We start from the raw sequence: 19216 nt of genomic DNA on the forward strand, positions 1-19216 counted from the left end.
CTGCTAGTTCATCATTAGTGTATAGGAAAGCAACTGATTTCTGTTTACTAATTTTGTATCCTGAAACTTTGCTGAATTCAGATACTAGATCTAGTAGTTTTTGAGTGGATTCTTTGTGGTTTCTTATGTACAATATCATGTCATCTGCAAACAGGGACAGTTTGACTTCTTCCTTGCCAATCTGGATGCTTTTTATTTCCTTGTGTTGTCTGATTGCCATGGCTAGGACCTCCAGAAAAATGGGCAGAGTGTGGGCATCCTTGTCTTGTTCCCGATCTCAGAGGAAAAGCTTTCAGCTTCTCGCTGTTAAGTATAATGTTGGCTGTGGGTTTGTCATATGCGGCCTTTATTATGTTGAGGTACTTGCCCTCTATACCCATTTTGTTGAGAGTTTTTATCATGAATGAAGTTCAATTTTGTCAAATGCTTTTTCAGTATCTATGGAGATGACCATGTGGTTTTTGTCCTTTTTTTGTTGATGTAGTGGATGATGTTGATGAATTTTCGAATGTTGTACCATCCTTGCATCCCTGGGATGAATCCCACTTGATCACAATGGATGATCTTTTTGATGTATTTTTTAATTCGGTTTGCTAATATTTTGTTGAGTATTTTTGCATCTATGTTCATCAGGTATATTAGTCTGTAATTTTCTATTTTTGTGGTGTCTTTGCCTGGTTTTCGTATTAGAGTGATGTTGGCCTCGTAGAATGATTTTGGGAGTATTCCCTCCTCTTCTAATTTTTTGGAAAACTTTAAGGACGATGGATATTAGGTTTTCTCTAAATGGTTGATAAAATTCAGCAGTAAAACCATCTGGTCCAGGAGTTTTGTTCTTAGGTAGTTTTTTGATTACCAATTCAATTTTTTTGCTGGTAATTGGTCTATTCAGATTTTCTGTTTCTTCCTGGGTCAGTCTTAGAAGGTTGTATTTTTCCAGAAAGTTGTCCATTTCTTCTACGTTATCCAGTTTGTTAGCATATAATTTTTCATAGTATTCTCTCAGAATTCTTTGTATTTCTGTGGTATCCTTGGTGATTTTTCCTTTCTCATTACTGATACTGTTTATGTGTGTAGACTCTCTTTTTTTCTTGATCAGTCTGTCTAGGACTTTATCTATTTTGTTTCTTTTCTCGAAGAACCAGCTCCTGCTTTCATTGATTCTCTCTATTGTTTTATTCTTCTCCATTTTACTTATTTCTGCCTTAATCTTTATTATGTCCCTCCTTCTACTGACTTTGGGCCTCATTTATTCTTCCTTTTCTAGTTTCATTAATTGTAAGTTTAGACTGTCCATTTAGGATTGTTCTTCTTTCCTGAAATAGGCCTGTATTGCAATATATTTCCCTCTTAGCACTGCCTTTGCTATATCCCACAGATTTTGTGTTGTTGATTTATTGTTGTCATTTGTCTCCATATATTGCTTCATCTCCGTTTTTATTTCATCATTGATCCACTGATTATTTAGGATTTGTGGGCTTTTTCGTTTTCTTTATGTAATGTATTTCTAGTTTCATACCTTTGTGATCTGAGAAGTTGGTTGGTACAATTTCAATCTTTTTTAATTTACTGAGGCTCTTTTTGTGGCCTAGTATGTGATCTAGTCTTAAAAATGTTCCATGTGTGCTGGAGAAGAATGGGTATCCTTTTGCTTTTGGATGGAGTGTTCTGTAGATGTCCGTTAGGTCCATCTGTTCTAATACGTTGTTCAGTGGCTCTGTCTCTTTACTCATTTTCTATCTGGTTGATCTCTCCTTTGTAGTGAGTGGTGTGTTGAATTCCCCTAAAATGAATGCATTGCATTCTATTTCCCCCTTTAATTCTGTTAGTATTTGTTTCATATATGTAGGTGATCCTGTGTTGGATGCACAGATATTTGTAATAGTATATATCCTCTTGTTGGACTGACCCCTTTATCATTGTGTAATGTCCTTTTTTGTCTCATTAGTTTCTTTGTTTTGAAATCAATTTTGTCTGATACAAGTACTGCAACTTCTCCTTTTTTCTCCCTGTTAGTTGCACAAAATATTTATCCATCCCTTTCCTTTCAGTCTGTGTATGTCTTTGGGTTTGAAGTGAGTTTTGTAGGCGGCATAAAGACATGTCTTGTCTTTTAATACAATCAGATTCGTGGTTACCAAAGATTCAAGGGTAATTCCCTTACTGTCTAAGAGTCTAGTTTAACTCTCTTCGTGTTCTATTACAAACACAACCTAAAGGTTCTTCTGGTTTTCTTTTTCCTCCTTTTTCTTCCTCCTTGGTTCTTTGTATGTTATGAATCATATTCTGTGCTCTTTGCCTATCCCTTGGGTGACATCTATTTAGCCTAAGGAATACTGCCATCAAATGCACTGTAGAGGTTGTTCGTGCGAGGTAAATTCTCTCAATTTTTTCTTATCTGAAAATTGTTTATTCCCTCCTTCAAATTTAAATGATAATCTTGCCGGGTAGAGTGTTCTTGGTTCAAGGCCCTTCTGATTCATTGCATTAAATGTATCATGCCACTCCCTCTGGCCTGTAAGATTTCTGTTGAGAAATCTGATGATACCCTGATGGGTTTTCCTTTGTATGTGATCTTTTTTCTCTCTCTATATTCTTTTAAAAGTCTGTCTTCGTCCTTGATCTTTGCCATTTTCATTATTATATGTCTTGATGTCTTCCTTGGGTCCCTTGTGTTGGGAGATCTGTGCACCTCCATGGCCTAAAAGAGTATCTTCTTCCCCAGATTGGGGAAGTTTTCAGTAATTACCTCCTCAATGACACTTTCTATTCCTTTTTCTCTCTCTTCTTCTTCTGGTAACCCTATTATGTAAATATTGTTCCGTTTGGATTCATCACACAGTTCTCAATATTCTTTCATTCTTAGAGATTCTTTTTTCTCTTTGTTCCTCTGCTTCTTTGTTTTCCTCTTCTCTAATTTCTATTCCATTTATCATCTCTTTTACTACATCTAATCTGCTTTAAAATCCCTCCATTGTATGTTTCATTTCAGATATGAATTTCTTAATGATTGGATCTCTGACTTAAATTTGTTCCTGAGTTCTTGAATATTTTTCTGTACCTCCATAAGCATGGTTATGATTTTTATTTTGAACTCTCTCTGTCAGGCAGATTGGTGAGTTGTTTCATTAGGCCCTTTTCCTGGGGTTTGTGAGATTTTGGTCTGAACCATATTCTTTTGATGTTTCATATTTCTCTGTGGTGCCCACTAGTGCCCAGAAGCTCGTCTCTGGAGCTGCTCAGCCCCTACAGTGAGACTGGGGGCCACAGGGTAGCAGACCTGTGCCTGGGGACTGTAAAGATCTGCTACGTGATTCCGGTCTGCAGTGCCTGTCTCCAGTGTCAGAGCCAGTGGGCCAAGCACACAGGTGTAAGCCTCTGTGCTTTGTGTCTATAGCTTTTGTAGGCTGAGCCTCCTTCTGGCTAGCCTGATGCCAGCGCAGTTATTGATGGTTTGCGAACCGGTGTTGGCAGGCTAGGAGGAAGGTGCAGCAGGCTGCGTGTCACAGTGGGGAGGCCTTGAAGCTGAGTAGGCAGACAGGAGGATGGGGTGCCTGAAGCTCCTGAAAGTTCCCAACCAGCTGGGTAGAGCGCACCCAGACAACCTTGTCCACCTCTCCCTTCCCTTTGTGCAGCAAGCTCCATGCAACCCCACTTCTTCAGCAGCCCTTTTGCTGCTAGGAAGCCCCTCAAACTGTCTGCCTTTCCTTTGTCCCCTCCACCACAAATGGCCACAGTCTGTCTCTCAAGCCCTCCACCTGTCTGATCTCCCCAACATCCAGAGCACCACACAGTGCAGGTTTCTGCTCCCAAAGCAGACCTCCAGGGCTCGGTGTTCAGCAGTTCTAGGCTTCCACCCCTTTCCCTGCTCCGTTTCTCTCCCTCCCGCTGGTGAGCTGGGGTGGGGGAAGGGCTTGGGTCCCACCTGATTAAGGCTTTTGTACGTTGCCCTGTTTTTGTGAGGTCTGCTCTGTTCATGAGGTCTGCATGCAGTCTGGTTCAGCCTTCCTTCTTGTTGCTGTTTTAGGGCTAGTTGTAGCAATTAACTATATTTTCATATTATTTGTGGTTTTGGAATTCTCCATCTCACCTCTCATGCTGCCATTTTGAATCTCTGTTGCATGGTGTTTTTTTATACTAGGATTTTACTCTTACATATCTAAATTGTTTTTTTTAAATGCAGTGTAGCTTCTAAATTGAAACTCCACAGTTATTTGGATTTTAATATTAACTTTTGGGCGGGGAAATGAAACCTTTAAGCAACTAGCCTATAGGCTGTTTTCTCAATTTTAGAAATTTAATTCTCAGCACAGAAATTGGAAAAGCAAGTTAAGACTTCTGGTCTGCTGTAGTTGGAAGTACTCTCTTTTCTTCAGTATATGCTACCTGTTCTAACAGTAAGTTCCCAATCTGGTAGCACACAGGGGAGAATGATACCTGGCACTTAAAAATAAAGTGTTCTCTGCCTCCATCTCCGATGAATTGAGCCAGGATTCGGTACTTCTAAAAGATCTCATGTAATGGTGTTACTTGTGAGAATACCTGAGGTTCTCAGGAGAAGTAAAACAACTTAAAAAGATATTAATATATACTTAAAAAATTTTTTTTTCCATTTTTAAAGTTACAGATGCCAGATGTTAGGAAATATAAATGAAAAAAAGCAAGTATCAAGAAGAAATTACTAAGATTTAGAATTTGCTTATAATAAAAACAGTCAAAATTTTTAATATACTTCTTTCTTTAAAAAAGAGGAAAATCATGTCCAAACTGCTTGGGACCAGCACAGTTTCTAGACAAGAGAAATTACAGTTGTCCCCCATGAATCATTAAGGGTGTTTAGATCACTGTGTATCTGTTGTGGCAGCAATCCTTTTCCAGCTAATGCCTATGTCAGGGAGATTTTTAGAATTGATATATTAACCTGTAGCGGTTACAGATGATAATCAGTTTTAAGATAGGCCAGTTTTGCATAGACATACTATTAATATTACTTTAAAAAATCATTATCACCTTAAAATAAAGATAAAAAATACAGATAATTTATCAATCTAAAGTTGAAATTAAGAGAGAATCAGCTTCATAAATATCTAATAGCGTCAGGGTACAGCAAGTGCACTACTTCGGTTGGTGACAGTCTTTAAGAAGCTTTCTTCTGGCTAGGCACTCCTCCCTTGCGTTTGTGTCTCCCTCACCTCCTCAGCTTCCTCAAGGATTGTAGTACTCCCTACGGTCCAGTTCCGGGTCTTCTCTCCAGAATGTTTATCTTAGCAATTTTCGACTCCTTGAGCTAAATCCCTCTTTGCAGGTAAGGCACAAATCACCATCTTTAATCCTAAACTGTGCAGCTCTGGACTTGTTTTCAAGTGCTCCCAGAAGACCTCCATATGGATTACTGTTAAACACAGGTCTGTTGGTAGCCTGGCCTACAGAGTCCTAGGAACTTTACATAAAACGCTACATACATGTGTACATTTTTCTGGAGATAAGGGTCATAATATCCTTCAGATCCTCAAATATATCTGTGACCCGAATGATAATATAAACTCAAGAAAGTCACATATTATAGCATACCAGACACTTTGGCATAAATACCAGCTAGTGTATTTTTAAAAGGGAAAATAAAGTCCAGGTTAATCTGTCTAATAAAGGACCTTTACTATAGTTAATTTTCCCAAGCCACAGATTCTTTAAGCCTGCTACCATCTTCTAATGCAGTGGTTTAGCAAACTGGAGCTGGGCCATCTATTTTTGTATATAAAATTTTATTGGAACACAGCCACAACCATTCATTTACATATCGCCTACAGATACTTTTGTACTATACAGCTGAGTAGTGACAAGACAATGTATGGCTCACATGCCTAAAATATTTACTATATGGACCTTTAAAACAAGTTTGATCTCTGTTTTCAAAGGCAAGAAATATGTAAATTAGTAAAAGAACAGACCTAATCTTGAAACCTTAAAAAAAAAAGTCAACCTTCTAGTTTCATTTGTAAGCAATACCAGAAATACGTATTGAGCACATTTAACTATTTTATTTTAAACAATATTGCGATTACCTGCCATTGCTGGGCTGCTGTGGAGAGTGTCTGGAATGATCAGAAGGCTCTGACCGTTGGTCAGGAGATCGTGACCGGTTGTGGCGGGGAGGCCTGTCGTGTGATCGACTGGAATGATCTGATGCCAGTGACTGAATTTCTGAAATGTCTATTAAATAAAAGGGTGCTGTTTTTTTCCCCATGAAATGACTATAGTAAAATATAAAGTACTCCAATGATAATGGATAAAAGCCACTTAATATAATTTCATATAAAATGGTTGATTTAAGCATTAACTTCATCAGTCATTGATCAATAGTGGTAAGCTGCCTACAGAGAAAAAAGTATATAGTGACAACATAGATGGACATCAAAGGCATTTACTAAATGAAATCAGTCAGACAAAGAAAACAAATTTAAAAAATGAAAACAAATAAATGAACTAACAAACTCATAGAAAAAAAAGACTGGCTTTATGGTTACCAGAGGTGGGGGAGGGGAGAGGGGTTATTGGAGAAAGCTGGTCGAATGATACAAAACTCTAGTTATAAGATAAATAAGTAATAGGGATGTAACTTACAACATAATGAATACAGTTAACACTGCTGGATGACACAGAGGGAAGTTGTTAAAAGAGTAGGTCCTAAGTGTTCTCATCACAAGGAGAAAATTGTCTTCCCTTTCTTTTTATTGTTACCTATGTGAGATGATGGATGTTAACTAAATGTACTGTGGTAATAAATTCACAATACATATAAATCAAATCATCATGCTGTAACTTTAAATTTGTACAGCGATGCATGTAAACTATTTCTTAGTAAGACTGGAAAAAAAATTAAAATTAATCCCCCTAAATATATATTTATATTTATAATTCTTAGGTTTTGAAGGTGTATAGCTTAAAGAAAATTACTTCACGCAAGCATGCCAAATCTCCCTACTACTTTAAGAAATAGGTCACTTAAAGGAAATCTCTAAGCAGAGTTGTACTCACCATCTCTCTCAGAGGCATTAGCAGAGTGGATACTGTCAGAAAGATCAGGGACGTTCAATAGGGTAGCCCGTTCATCTCTCTGAACTACCATTTTTAACTTGCCTTTAGACCTTTCTATCAATGTCTTTGCATCTGTCAATGACATGTTTTCTGTCACAGTACCATTTATCTGCCACAGAAAAGAAATCATAGGTTGAAAGTAAATGACAAAAATACAAATGTGAGCTTAGTCTGCTTTGAATAGGAATATCTAATTATCTAATATCTAGTATCATATCCTTGGCTTGCTGTAAGAACCGAGGTATTCCCTTTACAGTTTCCTATATTATCAAGGTATTCTTCTTTCCTGAAATAACAACATCTTTATTACACTGTTGCTCTGTCAGAAAACCCAAATTAGCATCTTCTAGCCCCTTCTTGAAAGCCTGTCACTTTCATTAGTTATACACAAACCAATAAAACTACTTTTTCAATGATATCTCAATTTTCAAAACTGCTTATTGTGTAAGAATAGACATATCTATCTACAAAGTAGACCCCATTAGTGAATGATATACATTTGTAGTCATTAATTCTCTCAAGATGACACTACGCCCAAAGAAAAGCATCAGTGTTGACACATAATAATGGACAGCGGCAAACTATCCAGTGCCCCAAGCACTGATTTTCAATTCTTTTTGGAAAAACTGCCTCTAACACAAGCAGAAGGTACATGGCCATTCTAGACCTGAGTTTTCTATTTTAGTTCATGAAAATATAAAAACATGACTATACCTTCAATACAACATCGCCTTCTTGAATATTGCCATCTCTTGCTGCCAAACTATCTTGTGAAATTTCTTTTACAAATATATGGCTGGCCAATCGAAGACCATATTCTGAAATAATATATTATATGTCTTTAGTATAAAATAATACAGCAGACTTTAAAAGTATAAGACTAATAATCACTGCAAACAGAGTTTTTAACTACAGTCATTAACAAGAAATTATTCTTAGTCATCCTGCAAAGATACTTTCTCTAATCATCAAAAAGTTTGCAATATCAATGCAAAAGCAAAGGGAAAGTGACTCAAACAGAAGACTGACTTCATTTCCATTTTACTGAAACAAAGTCCTGAAGAGAAGACCATTTCTTTTTGACTACGTTTTATTGCAACACTAGCTTTGCAGGTTTAATGAATACAATTCTGAAAAGTAAACTGCTTGAGGTCTAGAAAAACTCTGGACAGGTTGAAAATTTCATTAATGACTTGGGTTACCAAGCATATAACATTTTTGTTTTTCCCAGTTCCTACAGCAAATGTTCTTTCTGATCTACACACCTCTGACACTGGAGAGACATACTCAGAGCATTAGCACATAATACTCTGTACTACTTCAAAGGCTTACGGCTAGCCAGGCAGATGTACGCAGGAGTTAAAAATGTCAGTCCTTCCCTTTTAACAACTAACAAAGTATCCAAGAGTGAGTGGGGTAAGAGTTGAGGAAGTTACTAGGGAAGTCCAGGAAATTGGCCATGGGACTGCAAGGCTATAGTTTTTTTTTTTTAACAATGACTACAACATAACAGCAATAGGAAAAGGACTGGTTTTGTCAGGAGATAGAAAAGGACTCTGAGTCTTGCTGCAATGGGAAACAAAACTTTTCTAAATTATGAGACAGATCTTAAAAGTTACATCATAGTCACAGTTTAACTTAAGGCAAATAAAGAAAAGAGTGTTCACAAACAGGAATAGACTCAGTGTAAAAAAAGAAAGTGATTTTTTTAGGAGAGCTAGGCAATCAACTATATGTTCCTTAGAGATAGTCCTAATATCACAGAAGAATGGAGTATTAAAAGACTGTCCTTAGTCAAGATTAAATAATTTACGGACATGACTTCAAAATATTCCTTATATATTAACTGATTCATTTATTCGAAGTATTTCCTTAGGTAAATATTAACTGTGTGCCAAGCACTATGGATAAAATGCAGCAAACAAGAGACAGTTCTTCACTCTAGCAACTCACACTGTCAATAGGACAGTAAGGAAAAAGATCTGTCTACAGTGATGTGAGTGTGATGAAGAGTTCAGATAAGGGCAATACAGGGGTTGTGTCTAGTACAGGATCAGAGAAGGCCTCCCTGAGGAAGAAATGCTAAAGCTGAAACTTTACTTAACTAAGCCTTAAGTATGAGGGTATGTATGTACATGGCATGTGGGAGGTGGGAGAGGCAGAATGGTTAAAAACAAACACACTAAAAAGTATGAAGGAAAGACCTGAAGATTTGCAAAAAGTATTAAGTGTAGAGTAGCTGGGGCTGAGAAGTAACTAAGAGACAGGGGTGAAAGAGCAGACAGCGAAGTGTCATGGAGGATTCTCTGTGTGAAGTATTTGCAGAATAGAGTGGATGGAATACAGAGAATAGTTTCTGAGAGCAAATGAGTCTACTTAAGAGATGACAGTGCTCATCACACACACACAAATACACATACACAGAATAACCATGTTAGGTGTGGGATGTGGTAAATTTCATTGTGATCATTTCACAGTGTATATATACATCAAATCGACACGCTGTAGACCTCAAATATATACAATTTTATATGTTTATATATGCTGTCAATTATACCTCAGAAAGTTGCAAGAAAAAAAAGATGAGCTGGAAGAAAAAAAAGACCTAGTTTGCGTTGACCCCCCCCCATACTGAATTTTATGGTTGTTAACAACCATTTCATCAATAAACGTGAGAGATGCCCTCTCAAAAAAAAAAAAAAAAAAAAGACCTAGTTTGAGCAAGGGTGGTGGCAGTGGGGAAAGGCAGAGAAAAGGGACAGTTAAGAGTGGCATTCAGGAAGTTAGGATGTATTACCAGGGCATAGGAAAGTGAGAGAAAAGAGGTATCATGTTATCCATGACTAGCTTGAGAAACTGGGGGGTTAGATAGGAAATATATTAAATGGGATATTTCATAAGAAACCTGAAGGAAAAATTTTAAGAGGAAGATAAGAGTTTCATTTGAGACGTGCCAAGGTTGAGGGACCTACCTGGGATACCTAAGTGAATATGCCCAGTAGCTGAAACATGTGTACATACACTTAGGCTGCAGAAATTTTGCCATCAGGAGCAGCTAAGGCAATGAGAGTAGATGAAGACTGCCTAAAGAGGTTATGTTGAATGGGGAAAGAGATTCTAGAACAGATACCTACAAAACATTAAAGGGTGGGCTGAGGAGAATGAGCTTGCAAAGCACACAGAAGTGGGGTGGAGCAAAAGGACACTGTTATAGACAGCATTATTTCAAAAAAATAGGGAGTGACTGACTTTATGAAAATGGTACTGAAAAGACAAGTAAGATAAAGACTGAAAATTTTTACGGAATTTAGTGTGAACTGTTTTGGGATAGAGGTGGAAAAGATACCCGACCACAGAGGGTTGAAGAGTGAGTGGTGAAATCAAGTAGAAACAGCAAGTGTAGACAGTTTGGCTGAGAAGCTGCTAGAGTGGGGGTGGAGAGTAATAACTAGGAACAATGTCAGGTTTTGGTAAACCAGATTAAAGTGGAACCTTTGTAATATTCTTACTATAGTACCTTTTATTCAGAATGATAAGTCATAAATGCTCTCCTCCATTTGAAAGATGCCCACAGCAGAAGGAAGCCACAGATTCATTTTTATCAAATTTGTTTAAGCAAAGGGAGGCAGATGGGCTTCAGTTTCAAAAATTTAAAAGAACTCTTGCATTACAGAGAAATGCCCTAGTAAGGGGCTCCTTCCTCTCAGTCTCTTCATTTGAAAAAACATTCTGGGGGAGAAAAAAAAAAGTCCAATATTTCTTCCCATGAGGATGCTACTTCTGATCCTAACAGCTAAGAAAAATGCTGAATTTCAACTTGATAACAGTGTGACATTTCTTGTTAGCTTAATTTGTATTTGGCTGTTTGAACCACACAAAATCCAAAGTGCAACTACTGGCTTAACTGAAGTACTATCTGCTACAACAAAATGATTCAAGAAGGGAAAAAGGGTGACTTGTAAAGCCTGCCCTATTAGGATTAGACTTATAGCAATGAAAAGTCAAGATATGGAGATGGCACTTTTACTTCTCATTAGTTTAAAATTTTTCATATGAAAATGATTGAGTTGGCAGAAAATACCTTCATTTTTCCGGGATTTCACCAATGTGACTTTGGTAGGTTTGGCAGGTTGACTAGAGGCCACAGATCGCCTATCAGATCGTGGAGATAAACTCCTCTCTCTACTTGCACTTCTATCCCTTGCCCAACTCTTCTCACTCCTTCTATTAACCAGGCCTCCCCGGCCAATTCTTGCATCGTGTACTTCCTCATCATAACTATCCTCTTCATTCTCAGATACTGGTTCAGGATCAGGACGACTTACTGGTATCTGAACTTTCTTCTTCCTCCGAATGGTCTACAAGTAAAAGAGATTATAAAATAAGTTGACTGATTTTTATGTATGTACTTTTAGCTCCTAAGAGAAAGGAAATTACATTTTTCGTGTATTAATTCATACCGAATTTAATTAATAAAGAATACAGGTTCTGTATTAATTATGAATCAGAGAACTGTGTTACACAATTACAACACATTGCCAAAATGGTTATGTTTCTCCTCTCCTGATAAACAGAGCTGGTTAAGAGCCAAATATGGAACAGTGGGCCTAATGAAGTACTTACGTAATTCAGAGAGATCTTCTAGGTATAATAATCACAAGCTTAAAGAAAACTAATTGTCAGTGGTATGAATAAAGGATGGAGCACTGTACTCCAATGCCATCAAATGTACTGTAGTTACTACCAAAACCATAGCATACTTGCAAGCCCAACTTGATACCTTAAAATTTTCAGAATACATCAGTATCAAGGCTCACAATTTTCCTACTGGACCCCCAAGAGATAAATTTATTGTGCCTTTACATTAACATTCAACTTAGTATGTTGGAGCTAGTAACTCTGTTATGCTTCACCAATATAAACTGCTTTCACAGCTTCTGTCTCTTTCCAATTTGTAATTTTTGGTTTTGGTGTAAATTCCTTCTTCTGGCTTTCTTTCTTTAATGATGCTGGTAACTAGTTCAATTTTCTTCCATGTCCTTTTATTTCCTTCACTTTGTGTAAGTTTAAGTTCTACACGCATTGCCTGCTGATTGACTATTGTCTTAATCCCTGGCCTATACTTTGCCTTCTCACTCACCCTGATATACACTTGATTTCATCAGAAATCTGCACGATCTTCTTGGGTAACACTCTTTGTTTTCTACTTTTGACACCTTGATCTACTGAAACTTTATGTCCATCTTACTTCCAATTCTACCATTCTTTCCTATTCTCTTCAGTTTCTGAGGAAACAACATTGACGGTGAAGGATAAGAGGAAACAACAGACCAGCACATGAAAGGAACAGAGTGTCAATTCTGTTATGAACTGAGAGAAAGCTGCCTGCCTTTCTACCCTCTGTGCACCACAGCTGAGACCCTTATCAAGTAACATTTACTGTACAGCATTTCCCACTGACTCTCTGCATTTTAAGCTCACATCTATTTCAATCTCTAATAATATATTTTATCAGAAACAGTACTTTATATTATAACTTTAATCTTTAATTCCTCCTCCAGTAATGAACAAAAAAAATAAACAGTTGAGCATAGGGGCTTAAGACGGCAGTGTGAGCAAGGTGGTGGAAATCTCCTCTCAAAATCACATATATTTTTGAAAATACTATTCCTAAAAGAAAAACCAGAAGATACAGTACAACAGCCAGGCCGCATTTACATCCGCGAGAACTCAGCATCTCACGAAAAGGACCGGTGCTGCAAGCAAACTGGTTGACCCACCACAGCTGTGGAGCAGCCGGAGAACAGCCCCACCCACAGCAACCACACAGTCTTCTCCCAGCGCGCAGCGAACTGGGACAGACCCAGAGGCTGCCGCCGGCACACAACAACTTGGTACAGAGAAAGCTGGAGCAAGGTCAGGAAGGCACGAAGGGGTGCCATTCTCACAGGGGAACATACCTGGCAAGGCTGCCACCCCTCGCAGGGCCTTAGGCTATTCCGAGTGCCGCCCCGCCCATGGCAGCTCAGGAGATTATCCGAGAGACTGCTCCCGGTGTGTGAGTAATCGGCACAGGCAGCGGAAGCTGGAGCACGGTCCGGATGGCACAAAGGGGCGCCATTCTTGCAGGAGAACACACCCGGCATGTCTTCAACCCCCCACAGGGCCATAGGATATCCCGAGGGCTGCCCCGCCCACAGCAGCTCAGTTATCCGAGAGATTGCTCCTGGTGTGTGGGTAATCAACACAGGCAGCAGAGAAGGGAAAGGCAACCAGCAAACAGGAAGGGACTTTATTCTCCCAGCTGACACACGTGCCACCTGCCTGCGACCACTTCTATCACCACAAAAAGGCAGAAGAATCACTCAGACAACCCAAGAGAGAGGGCCTAGTGAGATAGATATAACCAATCTTCCTGAAAAAGAATTTAAAATAAAAGTCATAACCATGCTGATGGACCTGCAGAGAAATATGCAACAGCTAAGGGATGAAGTCTGGAGGGAGATAATAGAAATGAAACAATCAATAGAAGGTCTTAAGAGCAGACTGGACTGGATGAGGTGCAAGAGACTGTTAATGGAATAGAAATCAGAGAACAGGAATACTGAGAAGCTGAGGCAGAGAGAGAGAAAAACGGATCTCTAGGAATGAAAGAATATTAAAAGAACTACGTGACCAATCCAAATTGAACAATATTCACATAATAGGGGTACCAGAAAAAGAAGAGAAAAAGGGATAGAAAGTATCTTCGAATAAATAATTGCTGAAAACTTCCCCAAGCTGGGGAAGGAAACAGTCTCTCAGACCATGGAAGCCCACAGATCTCCCAACACAAGGGACCCAAGGAGGACAACATCAAGATACATAATAATTAAAATGGCAAAGATCAAACACAAGGACAGAGTATTAAAGGCAGCCAGAGAGAAAAAAAAGATTACCTACAAAGGAAAACCCATCAGGCTATCATCAGACTTCTCAACAGAAACTTAACAGGCCAGAAGAGAATGGTATGATATATTTAATTCAATGAAACAGAAGGGCCTTGAACCAAGAATACTGTATCCAGCATGATTGTCATTTAAATTTGAAGGAGGGATTAAACAATTTCCAGACAAGCAAAAGTTGAGGGAATTTGCCTCCCACAAACCACATACCACTACAGGAAGGACTGCTTTAGATGGACCTAACAGACATCTATAGAACACTCCATCCATCCAAAAGTAACAGGATACCCATTCTTCTCCAGTGCACATGGAACGTTTTCAAGATTAGATCATATACTAGGCCACAAAAAGAGCCTCAGTAAATTAAAAGAGATTGAAATTGTACCAACCAGCTTCTCAGAGCACAAAGGTATAAAACCAGAAATAAATTGTACAAAGAAAATAAAAAGGATCACAAACACATGGAAGCTTGACAACATGCTCCTAAATAATCAATGGATCAGTAACCAAATAAAAACAGAGATCAAGCAATATATGGAAACAAATGACAACAGCACAAAGCCCCAACTTCTGTGGGACGCAGCGAGGGCAGTTCTAAGAGGAAAGTTTATAGCAATCCAGGCCTATTTAAAGAAGGAAGAACAATTCCAAATGAATATTCTAAAGTCACAATTATTGAAACTGGAAAACGAAGAACAAATGAGGCCCACATACAGGAGAAGGAGGAACATAATAAAGATCAGAGAAGAAATAAATAAAATTGAGAAGAATAAAACAACAGAAAAAAATCAATGAAACCAAGAGCTGGTTTTTTGAGAAAATAAACAAAATAGGTAAACACCTAGCCTGACTTATTAAGAGAAAATGAGAATCTACACACATAAACAAAATCAGAAATGAGAAAGGAAAAATCATGATGGACCCCACAGAAATACAAAGAATTATTAGAGAATACTATGAAAATCTGTATGTTAACAAGCTGGAAAACTTAGAAGAAATGGACAACTTCCTAGAAAAATACAACCTTCCAAGACTGACCAAGGAAGAAACACAAAATCTAAACAGACCAATTACCAGCAACGAAACTGAGTTCATAATAAAAAAATTACCCAAGAACAAAACACCCGGGCCACGTGGATTCACTGCCGAATTTTATCAGACATATAGAGAAGACATAATACCCATTCTCCTTAGAAGTTTTCCAAAAAATAGGACGGAATACTCCCAACCTCATTCTATGAAGCCAGCATCACTCTAATAACTAAACCAGGCAAAAACACCACAAAATATCACACACCAATATCCCTGATGAACATAGATGCAAAAATACTCAACAAAATATTAGCAAACAGAATTCAAAAATACATAAAGAGGATCATACACCATGATCACATGGGATTCATCCCAGGGATGCAAGGATGGTACAACATATGAAAATCCACCAACATCATCCACCACATCAACAAAAAGAAGAACAAAAACCAAATGGTCATCTCCATAGATGCTGAAAAAAGCATTTGACAAAATTGTCCATTCATGATAAAAACTCTCAACAAAATGGGTATAGAGGGCAATTCCTCAACATAATAAAGGCCATATATGACAAACCTACAACCAATATCATACTTAACAGTGAGAAGCTGAAAACTTTTCGCCTAAGATCGGGAACAAGACAAGGATGCCCACTCTCCCCACTGTTACTCAACGTAGTACTGGAGGTCCTAGCCACAGCAATCGGACAAAACAAAGAAATACAAGACATTCAGATTGGTAAACAAGTCAAACTGTCCCCGTTTGTAGATGGCATGATACTGTACAAAAAAATCCCTGAAGAATCCACTCCAAAACTACTAGAACTAATATCTGAATTCAGCAAAGTTGCTGGATACAAAAGTAATACACAGAAATCTGTTGCTTTCCTATATACTAACGATGAGCTAGCAGAAAGAGAAATCAGGAAAACAATTCCATTCACAATTGTATCAAAAAGAATAAAATACCTAGGAATAAATCTAACCAAGGAAGTGAAAGAACTATACCCTGAAAACTACAAGACACTCTTAAAAGAAATTAAAGAGGACACTAACAAATGGAAACTCATCCCATGCTCTTTAGTAGGAAGAATTAATATAATCAAAATGGCCATCCTGCCTAAAGCAAGCTACAGATTCAATGCAATCCCTATCAAAATACAAACAGCATTCCTCAACAAACTGGAACAAATAGTTCTAAAATTCATACGGAAACACAAAAGACCACGAATAGCCAAAGCAATCCTGAGAAGGAAGAATAAAGGAGGGGGGATCTCGCTTCCCAACTTCAAGCTCTACTACAAAGCCACAGTAATCAAGACAATTTGGTACTGGCACAAGAACAGACCCACAGACCAGTAGAACAGAATAGAGGGTCCAGATATTAACCCAAACATATACAGTCAATTAAGATATGACAAAGGAGCCATGGATATACAATGGGGAAATGACAGCCTCTTCAACAGCTGGTGTTGGCAAAACTGGACAGCTACATGTAAGAGATTGAAACTGGATCATTTTCTAACCCCATGATTACAAAAGTAAACTGAAAATGGATCAAAGACCTGAATGTCATGAAACCATAAAACTCTTAGAAAAAAACATAGGGAAAAATCTCTTGGACATAAACATGAGCAACTAATTCATGAACTTGTCTCCCTTGCAAGGGAAACAAAAGCAAAAATGAACAAGTGGGACTATATCAAGCTGAAAAGCTTCTGTACAGCAGCAAAGGATACCATCAATAGAACAAAAAGACATCCTAAGGGAGAATTTATTCATAAATGACAGATCCGATAGAGGGTTGACATCCAAAATATATAAAGAGTTCACACAAGTCAACAAACAAAAAGCAAATAAGCCAATTAAAAAATGGGCACAGGATCTGAACAAACACTTCTCCAAAGAAGAAATTCAGATGGCCAACAGGCACATGAAAAGATGCTCCACATCACTAAGCATCAGAGAAATACAAATTAAAACCACAATGAGATATCATTTCACACCAGTAAGGATGGCCAACATCCAAAAGACAAACAATAACAAATGTTGGCAAGGATGTGGAGAAAGGGGAACCCTCCTATGCTGCTGGTGGGAATGTAAATTAGTTCAACCATTGTGGAAAGCAGTATAGAGGTTCCTCAAAAAACTCAAAATAGAAATACCATTTGACCCAGGAGTTCCACTCCTAGGAATTTACCCTAAGAATGCAGGAGCCCAGTTTGAAAAAGACATATGTACCCCTATGTTTATCGCAGCACTATTTACAAAAGCCAAGACATGGAAGCAACCTAAGTGTCCATCAGTAGAGGAATGGATAAAGAAGATGTGGTACATATACACAATGGAATATTATTCAGCCATAAGAAGAAAACAAATCCTACCATTTGCAACAACACGGATGAAGCTAGAGGGTATTATGCTCAGTGAAATAAGCCAGGTGGAGAAGGACACGTATCAAATGATTTCACTCATCTGTGGAGTATAAGAACAAAGAAAAAACTGAAGGAACAAAACAGCAGCAGACTCACAGAACTCAAGAATGGACTAATAGTTACCAAAGGGAAAGGGACTGGGGAGGGTGGGTGGGATGGGAGGGAGGGATAAGAGGGAAAAAGGGGCATTACAATTAGCACACACAATGTAGGGTGGAGGCATGGGGAGGGCTTTACAACACAGAGAAGACAATTAGTGATTCTATAGCTTCTTACTATGCTGATAAACAGTGACTGTAATGGGGTATGTGGTGGGGACTTGATGATTGGGGGAGTCTAGTTACCATAATGTTGCTCATGTAATTGTAGATTAATGATACTAAAATAAAAACTTTAAAAAAATCAAGACCTTAAAAAAATAAAAATAAAAATAAAGTGGGCTAAATATTGGTGTTTCTTAATGGCAAGCAATGAATAATGCCTTAAATTGACAAATAAAGAAATAGCATTATAAGGATATTATTTAGATTTATGGAGATAATCACCAGAACTGAAACTAAAATGAATGAAAATTAGTTTAATTAAGAGGTGGAGGCAGGGGACTGTTTCTGTTCATTAAAAACTGTCTGTATATTTTATTTTTTAATTATTTGAATTTATTACTTTGTTAGATTTTTAAAAGGAAGAACATGGAAATAAAAGAAAATAAATAAATAAAATAAATGAATAAATAAATAAATAAAAAACAGTTGAGCATGGCAAAGCTTTCCGTATCCTTCAAGAGTGCCATCTCTTTGGAAATCTACCAAACTGAACTCTTAATCTTAGATAATGTGCATTACAGTTATGAATGTGTGTACCCACCTAATCTATTAAGGTTTAAGTTTGAGAAGGTCCTTGTTATGCATTTAGTCGTACATATGAAACATCTGCATCCAGTAAGTGCTTAAGTTATTACAAAATATCCAATCCTGTTATGATTCTCCAATTTTATCATTAGTAAACTGTTATTGTTATAAACCCACATGAAGATACTTAGCAGGTTTGACAATCATGCTTGATTTTTAACACTGAAAATTTTGAAACAGAAATCTTGGGAGAAATGCCTACTTCAAAACAGTCTAGCTGAATTAAAGATTCAAATGTAAAATAGAACAATGAAATAATACAAGTACTAGAATAAAATACATCATATATGCTTTTACAACTCTGGTAAAAGGTTTCTGTAAGCATGACACCAAAGGCAGAACCAATCAAGTGAAGGTCTGACAAATATGGCAAAACAAAATATTTTCATGTTGAAATAAATGATACAAAAACCAGAAACTCACCATTAAACTTACACTCACAAAAGCAAATGAACAAACAATATGTGCAGTATATATGACAAAAGGCTAATAATCTGAATACATACAACACTCTCGTATGACAATCACAACCACATAAATGCAAAGGACATGAATAAGCAAAGATGAGACATAAATGTGAAATGAAAAGACATACATACACTGTGAAATGACCAAACTCATCTGTAATTTGAAATACTACGTTTATCAGTTTGGCAAAGAAAAAAAAAGGGTTGATAAAATTGGACTCTCAATGCTCTACTGGCTTTCTGAAAGGCACTGGCAATCCACATAGCAGAAGTTATTCATGCCCTCTGACTGAAAAGCCACTCCTAAGCAAGTTATTCAGTTAGTTTTTCAATATT

The 19216-nt window shown here is 37.6% G+C and overlaps 1 protein-coding gene across 8 annotated transcripts in view; it reads right to left on the reverse strand.

The window, feature by feature from the left end:
- The window catches only part of TJP1 (tight junction protein 1), a 271810-nt gene that overhangs the window by 52522 nt on the left and 200072 nt on the right, over positions 1 to 19216 (reverse strand). For all 8 annotated transcript variants that reach the window (XM_073227124.1, XM_073227123.1, XM_073227121.1 and 5 more), the window contains 4 exons: positions 11177 to 11453; positions 7810 to 7913; positions 7036 to 7204; positions 6063 to 6210 (listed from right to left, as the gene is read on the reverse strand). In XM_073227124.1, the coding sequence (XP_073083225.1) occupies positions 6063 to 6210; positions 7036 to 7204; positions 7810 to 7913; positions 11177 to 11453 (698 nt within the window). The remainder of the gene's footprint in view (positions 1 to 6062; positions 6211 to 7035; positions 7205 to 7809; positions 7914 to 11176; positions 11454 to 19216) is intronic.

This window comes from Manis javanica, chromosome 18 (genome assembly GCF_040802235.1).
Source record: "Manis javanica isolate MJ-LG chromosome 18, MJ_LKY, whole genome shotgun sequence".
Taxonomy (NCBI): Eukaryota; Metazoa; Chordata; class Mammalia; order Pholidota; family Manidae; genus Manis; species Manis javanica.